At 40.2% G+C, this 25,566-nt stretch overlaps 1 protein-coding gene across 3 annotated transcripts in view; it reads right to left on the reverse strand.

Moving 5' to 3' along the window:
• The window catches only part of GCC2 (GRIP and coiled-coil domain containing 2), a 63,495-nt gene that overhangs the window by 19,387 nt on the left and 18,542 nt on the right, over window positions 1-25,566 (reverse strand). For 2 of the 3 annotated variants that reach the window (XR_008792545.1, XM_056114594.1), the window contains exons 8-16: window positions 23,435-23,535; window positions 23,232-23,330; window positions 16,683-16,802; window positions 15,021-15,185; window positions 14,540-14,644; window positions 12,650-12,812; window positions 2,411-2,511; window positions 2,247-2,324; window positions 1,347-1,484 (exon numbers count right to left, since the gene is read on the reverse strand). Coding sequence is in view for 2 of the 3 variants with exons in the window: in XM_056114594.1 (XP_055970569.1) it covers window positions 1,347-1,484; window positions 2,247-2,324; window positions 2,411-2,511; window positions 12,650-12,812; window positions 14,540-14,644; window positions 15,021-15,185; window positions 16,683-16,802; window positions 23,232-23,330; window positions 23,435-23,535 (1,070 nt within the window). In the remaining variant the exon portion in view is untranslated. The remainder of the gene's footprint in view (window positions 1-1,346; window positions 1,485-2,246; window positions 2,325-2,410; window positions 2,512-12,649; window positions 12,813-14,539; window positions 14,645-15,020; window positions 15,186-16,682; window positions 16,803-23,231; window positions 23,331-23,434; window positions 23,536-25,566) is intronic. The other variant, XM_056114595.1, reaches the window with a different exon arrangement.

Here is a 25,566-nt window from a genome sequence, read left to right on the forward strand (position 1 = left end):
AGATAATGGGGGAGGTGACTGGTCACTCTGTAGATGGACACTATGCTGAAAGGAGGTAAAATGACATACATGACACCCTCTCAGTAATGGTATTGTAAACCAAGGTTCCTACAAGAAAAAAGAAAAAAAAAAGTGACTGCTATAGATGGAGGAAGGCCGGGGGCAGGAGGGAAACTGGGGACACAGGTGGAGGGTAGTGGATACTGCTGAAGGGACTTGTGTTGGAACACTGCCTGAAATCAATCATGAATAACTTTGTAATTCACGGTGATTCATTACATAAAAAATAATAAAATTTAAAAATTAAAAAGATTTACTTATATTTCCTCCTAATATAACCAGAAAAATAATTCAAATACATCAAGTATCTGGAATTGTAATTTTCAAGAAAGGGAAAACTCAAATTCTTGGTCTGCTTTCCTGAAATGATCTGTCAACTTCTAAGGCCATTTTGCCAAGATCACTTTACACAAGAGCAGCATCTCTAGAAAGAAATTATTCTAATTATTCTACAGCAGTATGTATTCTAACTACACATAAGTAGAGTCTTTGAGAGTTTCTCATTATTTTGCATACGCACTCTTAGGATGCTAGGGTCTTTAGAGAGGGCTTTTTAAACGTTTCCATCTGGAGCCCCTTTTTCCCTGAGAAAGGCTGCACAGGCAAGTCCTGCCAGAAACAGCTCAGATTTATGATGCACTTAATTTTGGACTGATTGTTGGTCATTGCACATTCAGAAATCTTAAACTATTGTCACCATATTCAGTTCTGCTATCCCTTATGGGGTCATGAACCACAATTTAAGAAGCTAGACTTTACACCAGAGGGTTGTTTTAAGGGTATTTGTTTTGTTTCTTCTGCATGTTGAAGAAAAGAAAACAGGCCTCCACAGTAATTCCATTAGACATCATCTCACACTCAGCACTCACAAAGAAATGTAACACTCAAATGCTTTAGTTTGTGGTGCTGGGGGACACCTGGGCTCTACAGGAGGTGCCAGGGAGGGACCAGCAGGCAGTGTCAGAGCTGGGCCCGGGCCCTGTGCTCAGCAGGTGTCATCCAGCCCTCGGGTACCTCCCTGGTCCTCTCTTAGAGTTTGCTAAAGTATTTTCTTTCTTACACACAGGAATTACAAAACAAAGTTGAAATATGTACTAATGTTTTTCCTTTTAGCGGGAAAAGTTTTTCAAATGACAGGACTGGGATAGATTTGGGTTAAGAGTCAGATGAGCAGAACCAAGTCATCATCTATTGAATACTCTTAAAGAACAAGAAACACTAAATGTAAGCTTCGAACTACTTTATAACAACACCAGTGGTATGCACCTTCCCAGTGGAGGACATACCTTGGCTGCACGGCACTCTTCCTGAAGACTTGTCACTTTCTGCTGGTATGTACTCAGTGTCCGTTGGTGCTGATCTGCAGAAGTCTTGAGATGCTCGTGAATTTTATGTTTCTCTGATGTTATTTCAGCCAGTTGAATCTGGTGGCAGAATCTTTCAGTTAACTTCTAGTAAATCAAATAATCACTGGCCAAATAGACTTTACTTAAAACATAAACCTAAACAGAATTTCCTTAAATAAAAATCAATTTTAAAAAATCAATCATGAGAAAATTCCATACTGTTGTCTTATAAAATTCAATGATTATCTCAAAATAATACATGAAAGCATAGCAGACATCAAAGTGTAATAATGTAAATATATACAAATAACACAAATATAAAAATTATTTTGTAAGATAACTTCTATGGCTGCACTACCATTTTCAAAACAGATTTATATTTTTGCCCCAATTACTTTGTGTTACACTATGTTAGTATATTGTAGCACTGCAGCACTGTCCTCCCATTGTTCATCGATTTGCTCGAATGGGCACCAGTACTGACTCCATTGTGAGATTTGTTACTGTTTTTGGGATATTGAATACTTCATGGGTAGCTTGCTGGGCTCTCTGAGAGGGGCAGAGGAATCGAACCTGGGTTGGCCACGTGCAAGGCAAACGACCTACCTGCTGTACTATAGCTCCAGCCCGTTAGGGTATTATTAATTTTTTTATACCCAAAAAGAATCTAACTTGAGCTAAATGATAAATGCCAGTTATATACCATAGTTGGCTTTCTCCTTTTATTTCTTCAAAACTATAAAGGATGTTAAAGGGAAAGCATTTGTTTATACACACATAAATATATTAACTGTACTTGTATATGCAAAGTTATTTTTTAAGTCTTAAATGGAATCTTACTTTATAGACTTCTACTTGCTGCTGGCTTGCCTCCAGTTCACTCTTTAGAGATGCTTGAAGTATCAAGTGATCAGTTTCCTAAAGAATAACGGTCTTAAATTTTAGAAGCTGTTAGTATGCACTGTAAGTAATTATTAAAATGTGAAACTGAGAAATGTACATACAGCTTGCTTTGAATCTGCCAGTTCTTTTTTGATTTTCACAAGCAACTGCTTGATTTTTGCATTTTTTTCTTCAGATTGTTGCATGGAAGACTGTAGTGAAGCTAGTTTAAGAAATAATTTAGAAGATAAAAGTGTTTAAGAATGAACTTAAATAAACAAATGAGTGTTTTAATTGTACTAAACTTTTTAAAAGTAATTTTTTTGTTTTTTCTTTTTTGTTACAGAACATTTCAAACATTTTTGAGAGTAGTAACAACAACACAATAAGCCTCACTTTCACTGTATCAGTCTTTAATAACCAACACATACATGGCCAATTTTATTTCACCCAGGAGTTAAGAGTCACAGGTCAAATCTAACTGCTGTGTTTTATAAGTAGTTTTATTATAAAACAGGCGCATCTACTGACAAATTATATATAGCTGTTTTTGTACAAAAGTAAAAGTAAGCGTGACTAATGTGACAGAAAAATTTATGATTCAAAAAAATCTAGTTTCACTGTCTGGTCTTTTATAGAAGAAAATCCCACCCGTTACCTATTCCTTTTGCCCACTGTAGTATGTAATATACAGCTTTTGTGGGGGTCATCCCCAGCAATGCTCAGGGTTCCAGGGGTTGATGCTGGCAGTGCTCAGGGAATCACATGACGCCTGCACAGGTACTGGATCGGGGACCACTGCATGCAAAGCATGTGCTTTGGTTCTCTGGCTTATCTTTCTAACCATATAGTTCTTCATCAGAATTTTTAAAGGAAACCTGGTTGTCTGTGAATAGTCTTAGTATATATCTCTAACATGAAGATACATACTTATCATATCTTTAAAAAGAGGGTTTTTTGTTTTGTTTTAATGTGTATTGGGCGTGTACTCCTAGGAGCATCTTTGTGCCAGAATCTCTCACAGAGATTTTGGGACTCCACCAGTTCACCACGTATGCCCAACTTAAATTTAAATTGGGCTCAACTGCAGTCACAATTTTATTTTTTCGGGGGGAGAGGGCATGGGGGCCTCCAAATAAAGCTCATGGAGTGTTAGAGGCAGCCCGGAGGTCACTTCAAGTGATACTTGGCCAGCAAAGCTGGACAGTTCCATGTTAGGTCCTAGAGATCAGTGGAGGCCACCCCAATGGTGCTAAGGGGCCTCCAGAGTGACGCCCATGGTGCTGGTGAGCCATAAAATACTAGAGATCTAATTTAGGCCCTTGATGATGCAAGATACGCACTCCACCCTTTTGAGCTTCTTCAAGTCACAATTACTAATAATTTGTGTAACGTAATCTGTCTTTTGAACTCCTTAGCACTATTTCTGTTAATTATTTGTCAGTAATAAGTGAGTGGCATTCTTGAGTGAGAACCTCTTCCAATTTTTCCAAGGTATCAAGCCTTCTTTCAGATAGATGATAAAAAAAAATACAATTAATAAAAGCAAAGATACTTTTGTAAGAAAGCACTGTAAGAATATAACCTAGATCTTTGCTATTTAATTTGTATCAGGAATTTAGGTGGAAATATAGTGAATGTTTGATATTAGTTGCATAGATTTGCAATGGAGAAAGATTCCCTTCTGTTTTTAGCTCACTAAGAGAACAGTGCAGTCTCCTGTCCCCGCGCCTGGCTGTTCCTCGCCGTGGCCCCTTGGAGGGAGCGGGTTGAGCTTTCCTCCCCGCCCCGACCAGGTCTCCGGCAGCCGACGACCTCCAGGACCAACACCACCATGCTGAGACCACTCTCCGCACACCTGAAGGTACCAGCAGAGGGACAAAGCCACATGGGTTCCGGGGCCGAGATCTCCAAGCCTACTCGGATTGGAGTCGAGCATCCTCCACCCAGCTCCTCCAAATTCCAGTAGGCGGGGGTCACACCCACCAACTGGCCCCCTGGCGCCGTGTAACCCCATCAGCGGCCAATACTCAGAGACTATAAAAACCAGATCCCGGAGGGAGAACAGTGCAGTCTCCTGCCCCCGCGCCTGGCTGTTCCTCGCCGTGGCCCCTTGGAGGGAGCGGGTTGAGCTTTCCTCCCCGCCCCGACCAGGTCTCTGGCAGCCGACGACCTCCAGGACCAGACACCACCATGCTGAGACCACTCTCCGCATACTTGAAGGTACCGGCAGAGGGACAAAGCCACGTGGGTTCCGGGGCCGAGATCTCCAAGCCTACCCGGATTGGAGTCGAGCATCCTCCACCCAGATCCTCCAAATTCCAGTAGGCGGGGGTCACACCCACCAACTGGTCCCCTGGCGCCGTGTAATCCCATCAGCGGCCAAGACTCAGAGACTATAAAAACCAGATCCCGGAACCGTGTGGCCGCAAATGCGCATTTGCGGCCGCGCAACATTTTATTATGACATCTCATTCCTACTTTGACAAACTGGCAGGCTCCCGAATGTAACCTGCCCACACGGCAGAGTCTGGCAAACTCCCTGTGTCGTACCCAATATGCCAAATACCAGTAACAATGATGGGTCTCATTCTCCTAAAGAGGCTTGAATATAATCTCAGGGCTAGGATGAAGGAGACGTTACTGGGGCCTGCTCGAGGCAATCGACGAATAACAGGATGATCTGTGATCTGTGATAGTGAATGTATGGTGAATAGTAAAGGCATAATAAATTGTCTGGGAACTACAAAATACAACTGATTATTAAAGATTTATTGCTTTTGGTGGGCCAGGGCGATTGTATAGTGGGTAGGGCACTTGCCTAGCATGCAGCTAACCCAAGTTCAATCCCCTGCAACCCATCTGGTCCTTGAGCACTTCCAGGAGGAATTCCTGAGTGTGGAGTTAGGAGCAAGCCCTGAGCATTGCCAAAAAATAAGTATGGTCCAAAAAATAAACAAAAAGAAATTAAAAAAAATAATAATTTATTGCTTTGTACATTAACAGGGTAAACTTTATTAAGCTGTGATATGGTAAAAGCCTGATAATAAGTATGCATTATGAAACAGTCATGGCAGATTTGCTATTTTATATTCCGGATATTCTACTAAGACTATCAGTCCAAATTATTAATGATCCCTGTTAAAATTATATAAATACATTTAAAAACTGGAGATTGATCTTGAAAATTCCTTGAGTAAACAATTCATCACATCAACAAAATTTAATTACTTTGAGTCTTCAAAACAAATTAACTTGGACCACTTCTTATAAATACCTCTGATAAAAATAAAATAAACTTAAATCTTCTTTTAAATGATCTAAGATCACTGTCACTGTCCTCCCGTTGTTCATTGATTTGCTCAAGCAAGCCCAGTAACGTCTCCATTTGAGACTTGTTACTGTGTTTTGATTTTGATTTCTGACATAACCAAGGCAGTCTTTTTTGTCTTTTTTTTTTTTTTGAGACACAGCCGTGGTGCTCAATGCTCAAGGGCTGTTACTAGTTGTGTGTTGGGGGGTATGTTCTGCGATGGGGAACCAGATGTGCTGCCAGAGATTCTAAGCACCATTGCCACCACTAGTAAGGTAAGCGTCTTCCTTCCTGTACTATCTCTTCTAAGTTTAAAGCAAACTCTGTCAAATGACATGATCTAACTGACATTACATAAAACACTACCCATCAACTAATATAAAATTAACACTTTTCTCATCTGCATAAGAATATTTACCAAAAGAATCATTTTATGAGCCATAAAACAAATATAAATGTAAAAGGACTTAATTCGTACAGAGTATGCTCTTTAAATATAAAGGAAGTAAGTTAGAAACTAAATGAAAGAAATCTAAAATTTCCTTTACTTAGAAATGAAACACCGCAACTCAAAATAACCTGTGGATTCTGAATACAAATACAAAGAACATAAAAAAAATACAAAGGAAATTAAAAAAATTAGAGTTAAAATTTTTAAAAATTCAAATTATTGTTTTTAAAAATTAAAAATACAGCTAAAATATGATTTAAAATATTTTTATATCTTCTTCAAGGAAGCTCTATCCCCATTTTTGATGGAGTTAATAAAAATCAGCTTAAAATAGACAAGTAGCTGGCACTATTGGCAGGCCCCAAATACTTTGCAAGCAACACAGTGGGACCTGGAGAGACCCCTAAAGCTGAAAGTGACCCAGCCAGACCCTAACTAAAGGTCTTGGCTCCTCCCCCAGGTCCACATGTTGGACTTTCGAACTTTCACCGGGGCAGTCTGCCTACCTCAAGCATACTGAGGCCAATAGTGTATTAGCCTTTATTCCAATCAACATTGCCTCGAAAACCCCCCAAAGTAGTGGTGGGAGCAAGAAACAGCAGAGCCCTAATCACAGAGTAGCAGTAAGGTCAGGCCAAAGAATGCATTCCTTGAGTCGCCGGAATCACAAGAGACACCACACCATTACACAGGAACACCAAATTGGAAGGGACTGTCTTTGACAGGGAAAGAAGAGACCACCACCCATCAAATTACCCTGGAATTTCTCCCTGGTAGATAATGTACTGGAAAGAATCACCCCCAGATTACCAAATGCATTGTGGGGAATCAGTACAGAACCCCACCATGGAAGTGAAGATAACAGCCCTTAAGTCTCAACCAGGAACGTCCGCCTATGTAATCTCTCTGAAAAAGAACTCATCAAGGAAAACTGAGGAATTTCAATAAGCTTAAAGAAACAATGGAACAGACAGCCAACAAAATGCAGGAAGATACAAGAGCAGAAATGAGAAAGCTATAAACAGAAATATGAGAATTGAAAATTTTGGGAGGTGAGATGAAAAACTTAATGGAAGGTCACAATAGTAGAGTAACAGCAGCTAAAGACAAAATCAGTGAGCTCCAAGATTAAATGCAGAAAACCTCCAGGCAATAGGAGAAGACTGAAAAAAGAACACCTCAAAATAAATAAATAGAGAAGAGGACTGATAGCACAGCGGGTAGGGCATCTGCCTTGCATGTGGCCCATGTGGCTGACCAGAGTTCGATTCCTCCGCCCCTCTGGGAGAGCCCGGCAACCTATGGAGAGTATCTCGCCCTCACGGCAAAGCCTGGCAAGCTACCCGTGACATATTCAATATGCCAAACACAGTAACAACAAGTCTCACGGTGGAGATGTTACTGGGCCTGTTTGAGCAAATCGATGAACAACAGGACAGTGCTACAGAATAAAGGAGAAACAACAGAAAAATATTGAAGTTCCAGAGGGACGGGAAGGCAATGAAGAAGTAGAAGCCAAATCCATCACTGATGAAAAGTTGCAGAGCTAGAGAGAGCAGGCATCCAGATCCATGAAGTCCAAGGGTACCAGCAAAAGGAGACCCAAATAAAGACTCTAAGATATATCCTAACTAGAATGATGAAAACCAGAGATACAGTACTGAAAGCAGCAGGACCAAAGAAGGAAATTATATACAAAGGAGCGTCCCTAAGATTTACAGAAGACCTATCAAATGAGACTATTTGGGCTTGAAGACAACTGCTAACAGATAGAGAAAGACACTGACAGCAATGTAAGAGTACTTGGAGATTCAACACTCCTCTGTCACCTCTTGATAGATCAACCAGATTAAAGCACAGCAAGGAAATACTGGCTTTGGAAAGAAGAAACAGAAGACATGCAGTTAGTAGATATATAGTTTTTTTCTCCCCCCAAAAGCCAAATATATATTCTTCTCCAATGCACATGGGACATTCTCTAAGATGGGACATTCTCTAAGATAAGCCAAATGTTGGGCCACAAAACATACCTCCATAAAATCAAGAGGATAGAAATTGTGTCAACTATCTTCTCAGATCATGATGCACTGAAAATAGAAGTTAATCACAAACAGAAACAGAAAATTAAATAAAACGCCCGAAAAATAAACAGCTTACTACTGAATAACCAGTGGGCCAGAGAAAATCAAAGAGTAACTCAAAAGACCCTTGAAACAAATGAGAAAGAGGACATGAGTTACTAGAACTTAGAAAACAGCAAAAGCAGTGATAAAAAGAAGGTTCCACAAAAATAACCTGACACAGCTTAAGAAATTAAAAAATGACCAACAAAAGAAGCCCAATCAAAATAAGAGCAACGAAATCATAAAATTTAGAGCAGAAATGAATGAACTGGAATCCCAAAACACAATTCAGAAGATCAATGGAACCAAGAGCTGGTTCTCTGAAAAAATAAACAATACTGATAAGCCACTAGCAAGATTCATGGAGAGAGAGAGGGGAGTAGGGAGAGAAAGAGGGGAGTTAGGGGGACGGAGGGTGGCGGGAGGAAGAGAACTCTAATAAACCAAGTCAGATATGAAAGGGGGATATCACAACAGGTAACACAGAAATTCAAAAAACCATCAGAGATTACTTTGAAAATCTTTATGCTACAAAACAATAATAGAAATACAAAACAATAATAGAAAAAGAAAAAACTACAGGCTGAGGAGTACAGATACAAAGATCCTCAACAAAATACTGGCAAGAATGAATCCAACGACTCATCAAAAAAGATCATACACCATGACCAAGTAGGATTCATCTTAGGAATACAAGGATGGTTTTACATATACACAAGTCAATCAACATATTCACCAGATAAATGAAAGAAAAAAATTATATGACCATATCAAGAGATGCAGAAAAAACATTCGACAATGTTTTGAAAACAGCAAAAGCAGTGATACAAAGAAGAATGTGTATCAGCACGCATTCATGATAAAAACTGTCCAACAAAATGGGAATTGAAGGAGCTTCCCTTAATGTATTCAAAGCCATTTACCTAAAGAGCACAGCAAACTTTATACTCAATGAGGAAAAATTGAAAATATTCCGCCTAAGATCAGGCACAAGACAAGATTACCCACTTTTGCCACTTCTATTCAATGTGGTACTGGAAGTATTTGCCATGGCAATTAGGCAAGAAAAAGATATGAGGGGCATCCATGTAGGAAAGGAAGAAGTCAAGCTCTTATTATTTGTGTACAATATGATACTATACCTAAAAATCCTAAAGACTACAAAATACCTCCTTAGAAACAATAGATTTGTATAGTAAAGTGGCAGGCTACAAACCACAACACCCAAAAGGAGAGCGAGAACAAAGGGGAATGCCCTGCCACAGAGGCAGGGTGGGATGGGGGTGGGGGATGAGGGGTGGGAGAGATGCTGGGATCCGTGGTGGTGGGAAATGGGCACTAGTGGAGGGATGGGTATTTGATCATTGTATAATTGAAACCCAAGCACAAAATTTGCAAGTGTACAACTGTACCTCATGGTGTCTCACTAATAAAAATTTAAAAACAATTATTTAAAAAATTTTAAGAAATGTGTAAAAGTCCATGCTTTCCTATACACAAATAATGAAAGAGAAGAAAGAGATACTAAACAATCCCATTCATAATTGTGCTTCAGAAAATTAAGGGCCTTGGAATCAGCTTAAATTGGTGAAAGACCTATACAAAGAGAAGTACAAACACTTCAAGAAATAAAAGAGAACAGGGGCTGGAGCGATAGTACTTCAGGTAGGGCATTTGCCTTGCACATGGCTGACCCGGGTTCGATTCCCAGCATCCCATATGGTCCCCTGAGCACCACCAGGAGTAATTCCTGAGTGCAAAGCCAGGAAGTAACCCCTGTGTATCACCGGGTATGACCACCCACCCCCCCAAAAAAAAGAAAGAAAAAGGACATAAAGAAGAAACACGGGCCTTGTGCATGGATTGGGAGTATTAACAACATGAAAATGAATGACAACACCCCCCAAAGCACTGTACAGATTAATGCAGTCTCAATAAAGATACCCTTGACATTTTTCAAAGAAATAAATCAAACATCCCTGAAGTTCATATGGAACAATACCCCCTGAATAACTGAAGAATCACTTTCCCCAACTTCAAACTTTACTTTATATAGTGATTAGTAATTTAAACAGTGTGGTATTGGAATAAAGATGAACCCTCAAATTAATGGAATAGAGTTGAATATCCTGAGACAGACACTCAGGTATATAATCAGTTAATGTTTGGTAAAAGAGCAAAATATTTGAAATGAGGAGCAAAGAAAGCCACTTCAACAAGTGGTGCTGGGAAAATTGGTCAGCTACATGCAAAAAAACTCAGACCTCTTTCTAAGCCATTCAGAAGACTCAAATCAAAATGAATCCATAAGGTATACAGAGGAAAACGTAGGCAGAAATCCCCCTAACATTGAAAGGCATCTTCGTCGATTAGGCACCACTGACCATGCAAGTGGAAGCATAGATAAAGAAATAGGAATGTATTAAACTAAGAATCTTCTGCACCTTGGGGCTGGATCTGGAGAGATAGCACAGCGGGTTGGGTGTTTGCCTTGCACGTGGCTGACCTGGGTTCAATTACCAGCATCCCATATGGTTCCCTGAGCACCGCCAGGAGTAACCCCTGCCTCAAAGAAATACAAATGGCCAAAGGCACATGAAACAAATGCTCTATATCACTGATCATCACAGGGATGCAAATCAAAACAATAATGTAATATCATCTCACAGCAAAGAGACTGGCAAACATCAAAAGAACAAGAACAACTAGGCTGGGTGGACGTGGGAAGAAAGAGACTCTCATTCACTGTAGATGTTGGAACACAGACTGGTCCAACATTTGGAAAATATGAACATTTCTCAAAAAAGTAGAAATTGAGCTCCCATGTGACTAAGCAATACCACTCCTGGGAATACACCCCAGGAGCCCAAAAATACAGTAAGGGAAAGCTGTCTGCACTGCTTTTCACAATTTCTGTCTCAGGATACTCAACTCTACTCCATTAATCTGAGGATTTATCTTTATTCCAATACTACACTGTTTAAATTATTATCACCTTATAGTAAAGCTGCCTGCAGCACTCTTCATGGTAGCCAGAATCTGGAAACAACCCAATGTCTGAGAACAGATGACTGGATAAAGAAACTATGGCACATCTACACAATGGAGTTCTACACAGTCATTAGGAAAAATGAAGTCATGAAATTTGCTTATAAATAGATGGACATGGAGAGTACCATGCTGCATGAAATGAATCAGAGGAAGAAGGACTGACATAGAATGTCATCTGTGGAATATAAAGAAATATAATAGAAATATAAAAGAGTGAGAATAAATATGTCAGTCATAGTAGCAATTTGTGGTGGGGGTGTGTGAGGGAAACTGGGTACTCTGGCAGCAGAAAATACACTCTGGTGAAGTAATTTTTTTAAATGCTTATGTGACTTGACCACTGAGTACTGCATTTACTCATGGCATTTATGGTTGCCCTCTACTAGATTAAGAAAGATCTGTTTATTCCTAGCTTGCTGAAGGATTTATACTTTTCAAATGAATTGATGTTTCATTTACACTGCATGCTCTATCCAGGTGACTTTTTCACATCTTACAGGGAAGTTTATGAAGAACTTTTATTTACTAATGTGGATACCTAAGCTTTATCTATAGTATTTTCTAACATTAAACCAATGTTATTTATTTATTTTTAATTTTTTTATTTACTTACCTTTTACCTTTTTTATTAGCGAAACACCATGAGGTACAACTGTACACTTACAAATTTTTGTGCTTGGGTTTCAGTTATACAGTACCATCCCTCCACCAATGCCCATTCTCCACCACCAATGATCCCAGTATCCCTCCCACCCCCCAACCCCTCGCATCCCACCCGCTTCTGTGGCAGGGCATTCCCTTTTGTTCTCTCTCTCCTTTTGGGTGTTGTGGTTTGCAAAAGAGGCATTGAGTGGCAATCATGTTCAGCATGCATCTCCCATCCTAAACCAATGTCCTTTTAAAGAATAAAACACGTTTATAGGCCTATTTAGGTATTTCCTTAAGATTTATTCTCTTCTTACTCTTATTAAATTGTATATATAGAGAGGGTTAACCTATTTCATATACATTTTAAAATTCATCAGCATAGCAAACTAGCCATCTTACTAATTTTATAAAATTTACATATCCATAAAGATAGTTTTTAAAAAATGTAGTTTTAATCAACCTATTATTGATTTACAATTTTGTAAATTTTGGAATTTCAGTTTCGCTTTATCTGTGTGTCTGCAGTTGTTACCACCTTCTTAATAAATTTTAAAATCAGTCTCTGAAAAAATAATGCTTCAGTGAATGAATGCATTAAGTACAAACTTGGACCATAAAGATTCCAAATAACCAATGATTCTACACCCCTCTGCTCCTTAGCAATGTTTAGCACTTCCTCAGAGATTTAATTGGCAAAAACTGGTAAAACAAGCAACCAATGCTTCTTCCTTATATTCTGGAATTATTGTAAATTAAAGGGAATTATTTTACTTACTCATTTCTTCTTGCAGGGTTTCTTGTTTTTGTTTTTGAATTTTTATTTCTTGTTCCAAATCTTCTATCTTGCTGTTTTTATTAATTAGCTTTTGATTTAGTTCTTTCACCAAACGTTCATAATCAGCTATTTCCATGTTCATCAACGTAGTTTGCTGGGCATCCTGCACATGTAATAGATAAAAATCTACATACAAGCTGAGGAGGCGCTCAAAGAGCCAGTGCACACGTATTCTGGTGTTCCCAAACACTGAACTGAAGTAACTCTGAACACTGTAAGGAGCGTAAAAAATCAAAACCAAACAAACAAAAATTCACAAAATACCAGATCAGTCTTTTTTTGGGGGGGCGGGGGGGGATGGAGGGGAGGAAGAGGAGGGCTTGAGGCAAGAATCGAGGGAACTCTGAGCAGTACTCAGAGGGCCTGGAGGGCCCTCCCTGTAATTCTGGGTCAACAGGAACACACTGAGGCTGGGTTGAGCCGTACTAGAAGTGCTTGGGGTGAGGGGGGTGTGGGGGTGTGGGGGTGTGGAGTGGACATACCCAGGGGGATTCCTGTGGAACATGGGTCATTTGCATAAAGGCCATGGATGATCTAGCCAGACCCAGTAAAATTTCTTTGGTAAAAGATCAAAAATGATGCCACAGGAGTAAAGCTTTCACTTTGCTTTTTAAATGTGATTTTTAATCTTTTTAGTAATAGAAACTTCATGTGTTAAAGAAAAAATTAGGGGCTGGATCGATAGCATAGCAGTTAGGGCATTTGCCTTGCATATGCGGCCAACCAGACATCCCACATGATTCCTCCGAGCATCGCCAGGAGTAATTTCTGATTCTTGAGTACAGAGCCAGGAGTATTCCCTGTGCATCGCCGGGTGTGACCCAAAAAGAAAAGAAGAAATTAGAAGTTGATGCTTTTTAGTTATAATTTTGTAAGAGGGGGTCAGAGCAATAGCACAGTGGGTAGGGCGTTTGCCTTGCATGTGGCCAACCTGGGTTCGATCCCTTCAGGAGTAATTCCTGAATGCAAAACCAAGAGTAACCCCTGAGCATTGCTGGGTGTGACCCAAAATGCACATATATATATATATAAAAAATATAATTTTGTAAGATAACATATTTCACAATAGTTGAACCACACATAGTCCTCTGAATACTACCAGGAGTTAGTCTTCAAAAATAAAGTATTTCTCAATAGTTGAACTATATACAGTCCTCCAAGTACTGCCAGGAATAAGTCATGTATCAAACCTTATTGTTATTATATATCAACCCTTATTTAAGGTTTGGAGAGATAGCACAGTGGGTAGGGCACTTGCCCTGCACATATCATATATACCTTAAATAAGGATTGATATGATTGTTATCAAAATTTTATAATTTCTGAACCTAGAATCTTCTGGAGAAAGAACTCAGAGAAATAATTTAAAATTTCAATTTTGAGGAGGTAGGGCGTTCGCCTTACAAGCGGCCAACATGGCCGACCCGAGTTCGATTCCTCCGCCCCTCTCGGAGAGCCCGGCAAGCTACCGAGAGTATTCGATATGCCAGACACAGTAACAACAAAGTCTCCAATGGAGACGTTACTGGGCCCGCTCGAGCAAATCGACGATCAACGGGAGGGCCTTCAATTTTGAGGAAAGCAATTTAAAAAACTGGGGGGTTGTGTGGGGGTTTGGAGCACACCTCAGGGGTTACTCCTGACTCTGCACCTCTGCACTCAGAAACTCCTGGTGGTACTCAGGGAACCATATGGGATGCCGGGGATTGAAGCTGGTTGGCCTCATACAAAGCCAGTGTTCTGCCTGCTGTACTATCTCACCAGCCTGAACAATTGATTTATTAATATTATGTTTTCACAAATAATCATTTTGAAATACTTCTCTCTCACCTTTCTAACAAGCTCTAATTCTTGCATGGTTTTCTGAAACTGTTTCTTTTCATTTTGAAGCTGGAGCTGAAGTTCTCCAAGTTCACTTACAGAAATGGCATGCTCCTAAAATTAAAAATAACCCCCCACAACCAATGAACATTACTATAAAATCAATCAGCATTTTTCAACCTCAGTCCATAGGCAGGAAGGTTGAAAAACCACTGATCTACGCAATTATAGTCTGGAACCAGCATGCAGGACAGGTGTAAATGGTTGAAAAACATTGAAATACTAAAATATAAATAATTTCCAAAATCTACATAATTTACATATATACTCTCAAATCATACCTTACATTCTCAAATTATAGATGACACAGATTCAATAATTCAACACCAATTTACTAATTAATGCTACTTGTTAGTCTTTTCATTTAAATAATATGTGGGAAAAAAATAACACTATACAACATGAATTAATTCCAGGGGACTGTTTTTACCTTTATTTTCTGCTCTTTCTGAAGTTTTTCAGCTTCTAACTCTTTGTCCACCATTGCTTTGGCTCTTTGAACTTCTAAAATCTGTACTTCTAGTAACTTGGAATTAGACTGTAAAGTCTCAATACGAGCTAGGAGATCTTCATTATCAGAATTTAATTTTTCACACTAGAATGACAAATATTTAATTACTGAATAGGCGGAAAATATATGCAGGAGAATAAGTATAAAAGGTTCATAGTATGAAAAGACAGAGTTGGAAACGATCATTTTGGATAGGAACTGAGTGTTGAAAGTAGATAAAGGGATATACCTGATAACCTTTCATTTTCTGTACTGTAAACCATAAAACCCAAAGGGGGATGGGGGAGAGGAGACAGAGAGAAGTGGGGGGACTGCCTGCCACAGTGGCGGGGGGGGTGAGGGGGGACTGGGGGAGGCAGAGGATGGGAGGGAAACTGGGACCACTGGTAGTGGGTGTTGGATCATACATATTGGAACATTATAGGACTGAGATCCAATAATAAACAATTTTGTAATTGTGCTTATCACTAAATCAAAAATTAACAAAAAAAGAAAATATGAGCAATGTCTTTTAAATGTACATTACCAGAATACATTTCAACAATTAAAAGAAAAGAGATTGAAAAATTGATCCCAGGGTCTGGGAAGACAGCTCACACAGTCCTAGGTTTAATCCCTAGTACTGCACGGTCTAGAGAACCACTGGAGAGAGAGGTGGGCACTAAGTCAGAAGTATCCCCTGAGCACTACTGGGTTACTCAATCTTTCTTTCCACCCCAACAAAAATTTATTCCACAGAATATCAACGTAAAGTCAGTAGGGCTGGAGAGAGAATACTGGGATAAGGCGCATACCTTGCTGGGGGCTGACCCTAGTTAGAGCCCTGGTGGCACTTAACATGGCCCCTGAGTACAACACGGAGTAACTGCCTCAACAGAAATCAGAAATAGCTCTTGGGTAACAAAAGGTGTGGCTCCCAGCCCCAAAATAAATAAAGAGTAAGTTAACAGCATTATTACTGTGGATTTTAATTTAAAAAACAATGTATGACAGAAACACTGGCAGAGGAAGAGACAGAAATGAAAAAACAAAACTCAGGCCAGGGATTTATGGTAGAGTAATATGTGTACAAGGCCCTGGGTTAGAACCCTGACACTGCAAAACAAAAGCCAAATTCCTCAGGGGGAAATTAATCTAAAATAAAATAGGAGAGTTTCTAGTTGTTAGCAATAGTAGCAGAAAAAAGTTTAGTTTGATATTACTTTTTTTTTTTTTTAATTTTTGGTTTTGGGACCACACAAGGCAATGCTCAGGGTTACTCCTGGCTTTGCACTCAGAAATTACTCCTGGTAGTACCTGGGGACCATATGGGACGCTGGGGATAGAACCCAGGTTGGTCGCATTCAAGGCAAACACCCTACCAGCTGTGCTATGACCCCTGCGCCAATTATCATGCCAAAAAACAAAGCTGAAAGAACTTGTTAGCTTTCTTTCCTTTGGGGGAGGGAAGAGGGGAGGCTCTCATGTGCCAACAGACCTGTTGAGAGCAAGGGCTTGAGCACACCAGGCTGCATGGCAGCATGTTGGATCTGCACCCTAATCACTGTGCTATCATGGCCCCTATATTAAAGTGAAAGTTACCTGAAAAGTCAAATTCTTTAACTGTCGAGTAAGGTCTCCTATATGGCATTCAAAATTATTAGCGCGTTCTTTTTCCACATCCAACTGTTCAGATTGTTTGTCATATTCTAATAGGAGATTCTTCAAAAGAAAACAAAAAGATTTAACTCTATATTATTATATGCTAACAAGTCAGATTGTACTATCAAGCCACCATAAATCTACATTTTTTTTTTCCTTCTTAGGTCATGCCCAGTGATGCTCAGAGGTTACTCCTGGCTCTGCACTCAGGAATTACTCCTGGCGGTGCTTGGGGGACCATATGGGATGATGGGGATTGAACCCAGGTCGGCCATGTGCAAGGCAAAACACCCTCCCCTCTGTACTATCGCTCTGTCAACCCTTGATATCTATCTTGAGTTATATATAATATTTGCTCAAGTTAACATTTGATAGAATACCTGACATTATGTAATATAATTTAAGTAACTCTGGGGACTTTTAGTATAGGCAAGAAGTTAAGAAATTTCTCATTACTCCCCTCTCCGTAATTTCACGCATACTGTGCATTAGAACATCCATCCTCACAAGAGTAGCTGCATGTTACACTGATATATATTTGCCAGGAAGTTCATAGTTTACATTAGGGGTCACTTTTTCCCCCTTTTCTGTTTTTAGGCCATACATGGTTGTGCTCAGGGATCATTCCTGGATAAACACATGCAGTGCTGGGGACTGCACCAGAGACGGCATGTGTGAGGCCATGCCTTGACATGTGTGCAATTTTTCCTGTTCAAGGGTAACTTAGTATTGTACAGTTCATGCATTTGAATAAATAATTTATCCCATAGGTCCTAAAAATCCCTGTACTTCTACCTTGTAACCTTTTTCTTCTCATAGTCACAGGAACCACTGGCTTTTACATAAAGAGTATTCAGTTACGTGTTTTCCAGAGTGTCATGGTAGACTTTTCAGATTTACTTATTTTACTTAATAGTAGCTTTTACCTAAGATTTTCCATATCGTTTATCTGTTAGCTAATTTCTTTTTTTAAGTGCCAAACAGTATTTTATTGTCTAGATCCACAACACTTTATTTTACTACTGAAGACCACTTGGTTGCTTCCAAGTTTTGGCACCTACAAATAAAGTTGCTTGTAAACATCTATGTACAGGTTTTTGTGCTAATATAAAGTTTTGAACTTCACTGCATAAATAACAGGAGCATAGCTGTTGGACCATATGGTAAGTATTGTTTAGTTTTTTTAAAGAAACTGCCAAATTTCTCTCAGTGGCTGTGCCATTTGGAAAACAGCATTTTTTTTTTTTTTGGAGAAACCAAGAGGTATACAGTGCTATTCTCACTGTCACCTTAGTTTTCATTTCCCTGATAACATATGGAGTAGCACTGTCTTCCTGTTGTTCATCGATTTGCTCAAGCGGACACCAGTACCGTCTCACAACAAATTGTGAGACTTGTTACTGTTTTTGGCATAACGAATACGTCACGGGTAGCTTGCCAGGCTTTGTCGTGTGGATGAGATACTCTTGGTAGCTTGCTGGGCTCTCTGAGAGGGGCGGAAGAATCGAACCTGGGTCGGCTGCATGCAAGGCAAACATCCTACCAGCTGTGCTATCACTCCAGCCCAATATATGGAATATCTTTTCATATGTTTACTTTCTTTGACAGGTCTTTGGCCCTTTTTAAAACTAGGTTCTGTTTTGATTTACTTGTTTTTAGTGTTAATACTTTGTATGTCTTGGGATAATGGTTCTTCCAAAATATTTTCTAGTCATATCTTGACATCTTTCAGGAAAAAAAATCTTCATTTTCGTAAGTATAGATCACTTTTTTTCATAGACCATAACATTTTTTGGTGTTGATATAAACAAATTATTGCTGGGCTGGGGAGATAACTCCAAGAGCTAAAGCACATGCTGTGCATGTAATAGACCTGGGGTTCAGCATCCCCAGGAGTGACCCTGAAGCATCAAGCCGGGATTAGCCTCTGCGAAGTGCTAGTGGTAGCCTAACCCCTATCCACCAAAATGTTACTACCAAATCAAGGACATCTTTGATGTTTTCTCCTTATGTCTTTCAGGAATTTCAGTTTTAAATGTAAAACATTTAAGAATATCAACATTTTTAGATAAAGGACCAAACATGATAACCTCTCAGTGTCTGTATTGCAAACCATAATGCCCAAAAGTAGAGAGAGAGTATGGGGAATATTGTCTGCCATGGAGGCAGAGGGTGAGAGGGAAGGGGGGGGGGGTATACCGGGGATATTGGTGGTCAGGAATGTGCACTGGTGGAGGGATGGGTGTTTGAGCATTGTGTGGTTGTAACCCAAACACGAAAGCTTAAAACTATATCATGGTGATTCAATAAAATTAAAAAAAAATGAACCTTTTAAGGCTAATTTTTGTGAAAGATGAGTTGTGTCTAGGACTCACTTATCTGTAAGAGATTGTCTAATTGTTCCAGCACCACCAACTGTTAAATAATACTTTGACCCATTATCAGTGATCAGTTGGCTAAATGTGGATGGGTTTCCAGTCTATTTTGATGCACTGATATTTTTACCTTCTCTTTCACCAGTCTTGAGTGTTTTGGAGGGGTAGGGTGGGGTGGCGTGATGAGGGGAATACTTGCAGAACTTGAGGGTTACTTACAGCTCTATGCTTGGGGTCACTCCTGGCAGCACTCAGGGGATAGATGTGATTCTGGTGAATCAAACTATCTCTCTGACCTCACCAAAACCATTTTTAATTGCTTTAGCATGATAGGGTATAATCCTTCATGTATGACTGAAATGTAATCATGAAAGTTTGTAAGTCTGATGGGAAGTATCATGCTAAGTGAACTGAGTCAGAAAGAGAGGGACAGACATAGAAGGACTGCACTCATTTGTGGAGTATAAAACAACATAACACGAGGCTGACACCTAAGGATAGTGGATATATGGGACAGGTAGATTGCTCCATAGCTGGAAGCCTGCCTCATGAGCAAAGGGAAGAAGGCAGCTGGAATAGAGAAGGGATCACTAAGAAAATGATAGCTGGAGGAATCGGTTGGGATGGGAGATGTGTGCAGAAAGTAGATAAAGGACCAAACATGATAACCTCTCAGGGTCTGTAGTGCAAACCATAATGCTCAAAAGTAGAGACAGAGTATAGGGAACATTGTCTGCCAAGGAGGCAGGGAGAGAGCAGGGAATGGGGAGTATACAGGGATATTGGTGCTGGGGAATGTGCACTGGTAGAGGGATGGGTGTTTGATAACTGTGTGATTGCTACCCAAACATGAAAGCTTGTAATATCTCATGGTGATTCAATAAAATAAAAAGCTTTAAATAAAAAAAATTGTATATCTGTAACTGTATCTCACAGTGATTCATTAAAATTAAAAAAAATTTTTTGAGAGATTTATTTATTTATTATTAGTGAAATACCACGAGGTGCAGCTGTAGACATACATATTTTTGTGTTTGGGTTTCAGTTATACAATGATCAAGGATCCATCCCTCCACCAGTGCCCATTCTCCACCACCAGTGAACCCAGTAGCTTCCCCCCCCTCCCCCACATACACATCTATGGCAGGGCATTCCCTTTTGCTCTCTTTCTTTTAGGGTGTTGTGGTTTGCAACAGAGGTTTTAGTGATCATCGTATTTGATCTATAGTCTACTTTCAGCATGCGTCTCGCATCCCGAGCGAGTCCTCCAAACACCCCTTACTCGGTGTTCCCTTCTCTATCTGAGCTACATTTTCCCCCAGCATGTGCTGCCGCTTCCAAGCCATGAAGCTGACCTCCTGGTACTTATTTCAACTATTCTTGGGTGTTTGTCTCCCATTCTGTTACTTTATATTCCCCAGATGAGCGCAGTCTTTCTATGTCTGTCCCTCTCTTTCTGACTCATTTCACTTCACATGATACTTTCCATTTAAAACCACTTGTTTGCAAATTTCATGACTTCATCCTTTCTAACTGCTGCATAGTATTCCACTGTGTAGACGAACCAAAGTTTCTTTAACCAGTCATCTGTTCTCGGGCACTTGGGTTTTTTCCAGATTTTGGCCATTGTGAACAGTGCAGCAATGAACATACAAGTGCAGATGTCATTTTGACTACACTTTTTTGCTTCTCTGGGATACATTCCCAGGATTAAAAAAAAAAGATTTAAATCTTTACAAAAAGGATATGTATGAATCCTTAGTCATATCTCCATGTTTATTATATATATGTGTATATATGTCAACTTCTCTTTTCCTTTTTAATTTTGTTTGGGATTGTACTTGAAGTTACTCAGGAGACCCTATTTGGTATTAGGGATCTGAACTGGGGTCAGTGTGCAAGGCAAGTGGCAAGTGCCTTAACCCCTGTTCTATCTCTCCTTGGCCCTTTTCTTTCTTAAACTTTTAAATTTAGAAAAGTTTTTTTTTATGTCCAAATATTTCATTCTAGGATTAAAAAAACTTTCAGTCTTAACAAAACTTCAATCTATCAAGAATTTATTTTGGTTTGTGAATGAAGTGATAATCTACTAAAGGGATGGAAAGATTGCTAAACTAGCTGAGCACGTTTTGCATAAGGGAGCTATGGGTTCAATCTCTGGCACATGGTCCCCAAGTAACCCCTTAACACAGAACCAGTGAGCACAGGAGGGGCACCTGGGACTACCAGGAATGACCCTCAAACGCAAAATCTAACTAGATTTTTCTGAAATAGTTTTTCCATTCCATCTCCATTGTTTTATTGGAATTGTACAGCTTGGTTGGTAAAGACTAGCCCTTGGTACTAAAGAGATCCCTTGGCTGAGCATATGATTCGCATGCCTGAGGCCTGAGCTTGATGCCTGCACTGTGTGGCTTCTCAGGAAGGAGCCTGTACACTGCCAGGCATGCCCCATGCCTGCCCCAAGTCGCTTCACCTACTTTTCCTCAAATTTATCAGTACGTTGATAATGGTGACAATGTATTTCTTGGGATTATTTTGAAAATTAAGTGAAGTAAGTGTTAAGACAGCCTGGCCTGTGACTGAGTGCTATTACATAGAAGCATTTATATATGTGTAGTCAAATGAAGTTTTATTTTTGCATTAAAACTATACCTTATTATTGTATTTATATAATACATTTTAATGCCTACTAGACCAAGATGTTCCTTTTCTATTTCTTTCTCTCCCTATCTCTTTTCCGGAATAGTACCAGGAACTGAACACAGGGCCTCACACATGCACACCACACTATAAAATATTTATTTTTTAAATGGATTTTTTATAAATAGTCTATTAATTTTATTTATTTTTGGTCTTTTCTGGCTCACACCTGGCGATGCTGAGGGGTTACTCCTGGCTCTGCACTCAGGAATTATTCCTGGCGGTGCTCAGGGGACCATATGGGATGGAGGGTATTGAACCTGAGTCATCCACAAGGCAAATGCCCTACCTGCTGTACTATCACTCTGGCCCCTAAAATAACATTCTTCCTAGTTTATTTTCCATTTGAAACTTGGAACTGTCACACTTTCCCAGCCAAAAAAGACAAAATTTTAGAATTTTAGTGAATCTACTTTCAAGCTGTAAACCAACTAAGTACTCCCAATATTTTAGCCATCCTATTATGCCACTTCTTAAAGTCCTAAGAAGGTAAGAACTTAGTCAGCTGGGTTGAACACCATCTCTCCAGTACTGTCTATTAAAATATTTTCTGAGATGAAGCTGACCTCCACTACCCAACCACTGCCACACTCCAGGCTGCTTCCGGACACTCGAGCCAAGCCTCATGAAGGAGTGAAGTCCCACGGAACCCATGTAATGCGGAACTTTGTGACCCTGGACTCTGGACTCAATGGACCGGGAGCAGAGATCCTCTGCCTGCTTCCCTCAGTCTCCAGCGACCCATGGGTCATACCCATAAGCAACACCCTGCCGGCACCAGATACTCTCCTCACTGACCACCCTCCAGAACTCATGGCTGCTCCTCCCAGACGGGAGTATAAAATGAGGACTCCATAACCATGCCACTGGACTCCGTGCCAGGCTGTTTTCATTCGGAGCGCCTGGAGGGGGCCCCAAGAGACCCAGCCCTAGCAGCTGACCTGCACTACCCAACCACTAACACGCTCCAGGCTGCTTTCCAGACTATGCACACCATAAGACACTTCTTACCCATTTTCCATAATTACCACATCATGTTTGATGGAGTTCAAACAGTAGGCATAAATCATAGAGAGAAATATATAGAATAATAGACAGAAATCATACAAATATATATATATATCTTGGAGAACCCGGCAAGCTACTGAGAGACAGAGTATCCTGCCCACATGGGCAGAGCCTGGCAAGCTCCCCATGGCGTATTCGATATGCCAAAATCAGTAACTATAACAGGTCTCACTCCCCTGACCCTGAAAGAGCCTCCAATCGCTGGGAAAGACAAGTAAGGAGAGGCGGCTAAAATCTCAGGGCTGGAATGAATAGACGTTACTGGCATCCGCTTGAGTAATTCTACGAACAACGGGATGACCGTGATACAGTATTACAGAAGTTGAAAATAAGGTTTTTTTACCTTATAGCTTTCTGCTCCTTGAATGAGTTCTCTCATGGATGAAGACAACTGATCCTTTTCTGATCTAACAGATTCAAGCTCTTCCCGTAGCACCTGGGCCTATAAAAATACAATATAATACAATAAAGAATTAATAAACAGAAAATAATTTGATTTTCTAAACTATAAGGACCTTGAATCTTGTATTTAAAAATTAACTTTACCTCTTTTCTGCTAGAATCTAGTTCTTTCTTTGCCTTCACAGCTACCAGTTTAATCTTACTTATTTTCTCCTCTTTCTCTCTGGCTTCTTTTTCTAGACATCCTGAAAGCATAAAAGAATTACACATGATTAAATATGAATTCAGAAGGAAAAAAATCAAATTATTTTAGTAACAGAAACTGATTCTTTATCTGGAACACAAAACCTGCAATTTGAAATTAAAAGAAAACATGCAGCAAAACAATCCTATATTTCTTTGTAGGGGCTGGGGAGCTGGCTCAAAGGGACGAAGCTCATGCGAAAGGCCCTGACTATCTTCTGCACCAGATAGCTCTTTAAATACTCCCTGGAAAGTAATCCTGGAGTAGGCACTGAGAACTACTAAACGTGCCTCCCCTAATTAATATCATTAATTGTCATTTTAGTTTGGGGGCAAACCCAGTGGCATTCAGGAGCTACTCCCAACTTGGCATCCACTCCTAGAAGGTCCTTGGATCCATGAGGTACCAAGGACCAAACCCGTGCCTTGAGCATGTGCTCTGCCCTTTAAGCGATCTCTCTGGCCCCATCATCTTTTTTTTTTTCTACACATTTTCTTGGTAGGGCTGGAGCGATAGCACAGCGGTAGGGCGTTTGCCTTGCACGCAGCCAACATGGTCGACCCGAGTTCGATTCCTCCGCCCCTCTCGGAGAGCCCAGCAAGCTACTGAGAGTATCTCGCCCACATGGCAGAGCCTGGCAAGCTCCCCATGACGTATTCGATATGCCAAACACAGTAACAACAAAGTCTCCAGTGGAGACGTTACTGGGCCCGCTTGAGCAAATCGATGATCAACGGGAGGGCCTTTATTTTCTTGGTGGCCTCAATGTTATGGTTTTTATTTTTAAAAAAATGGTTTTGCTGCCTGAAGGCTCCTCCTGATTCAGGGCTCCTGGAAGCATCTGCAGGGACTAAACTCAGGCCTCCCACATGCAAAGCATGTGTTCCAGGGTCCAACCCTCAGAATTATTTCTCTGGTTCTCAATCTCACAGCTTTTAATATCAACTATAATATTTATTATAGTTTTTATTTTATTTTGCTTTCTGGGACACACCTGGCAGTGCACAGGGAACTACAGGATACCAGGAATTGAACTGAGGTTGGCCACCTGCAAGGCAGGTGCCCAAACTCCCATTTCCTCAGCCCCAAATTATGAACTCTATCCCTAGCTTTCTCCCTTTAATTCCAGACTTGCATGTTTGTCTACTTGTCATGTCTACTTAAACTGATATCTAGTTGTCTGAAATTGAGTTCCTAAATGGGACTGCATCAATATAAAAGTTTCTGCATGGTAAAAATTTCTCAGACACCCATTCCTGGCGGAGACCTCTGGGACAATCTTGGTGGGGGCAGCTCTCATCCAACCAAAGCCCAGACAGCTGCACCAAAGCCCAAATCCACTGATGCTCTCGACAGACTCCACTGCCTCAGAACTGAGCCCCACAGAGAACCTAACCTGTCAAAACTTCAGAAATGTGGGGGATTTTGGCAGAAAATTCCAGGCCTTCTCAGGGTTTGGAGGGGCAGCCTCATCGTACCTCCTCATTCTTCTAGAAGCCCTGGCAGCCATAAAAAACACTACCATTCCCGTTAAATTCTGCCCAGTTAAATATTCTCTGTTTTCTGGAGCGCATGGCCATGACATCTCCAAACTGTACAAAACACTGCCATCCCAGTAGTAGCATACCAGATGGGATCGGATATAACGTGGAAGTCAACCAATCTTGGCTATCCAAAAAATTAACACTGAAGGCTTAACTTGCAACAACAGATTACTAAACTCTCAGATAAGGATTAATGTCCCCATACTGAGATACAATTATTTTCTACAGAATCAATCGTCTATGGAAATATTTTTGATCATTACATTAGCCATTTATTGGTAACAAGCAATATGGAATTATTTGGGCCTGCTATAGAGACAGGCTTGAGGGGTGGTAGGGAATAAAGAGACAATGATGGAGGGAAGGTGACAGTGGTGGTGGCATTGGTGTTGGAATATTAAATGCCTGTAACAAATTACGACTAACTTTGCAAACCATGGTGTTAAATAAAGTGGGGAAATTTTTTTCTGTATAGGAAAAGAAACACA

Source organism: Sorex fumeus, unplaced genomic scaffold, assembly GCF_029834395.1.
Source record: "Sorex fumeus unplaced genomic scaffold, SorFum_2.1 ptg000026l, whole genome shotgun sequence".
Lineage (NCBI taxonomy): Eukaryota > Metazoa > Chordata > Mammalia > Eulipotyphla > Soricidae > Sorex > Sorex fumeus.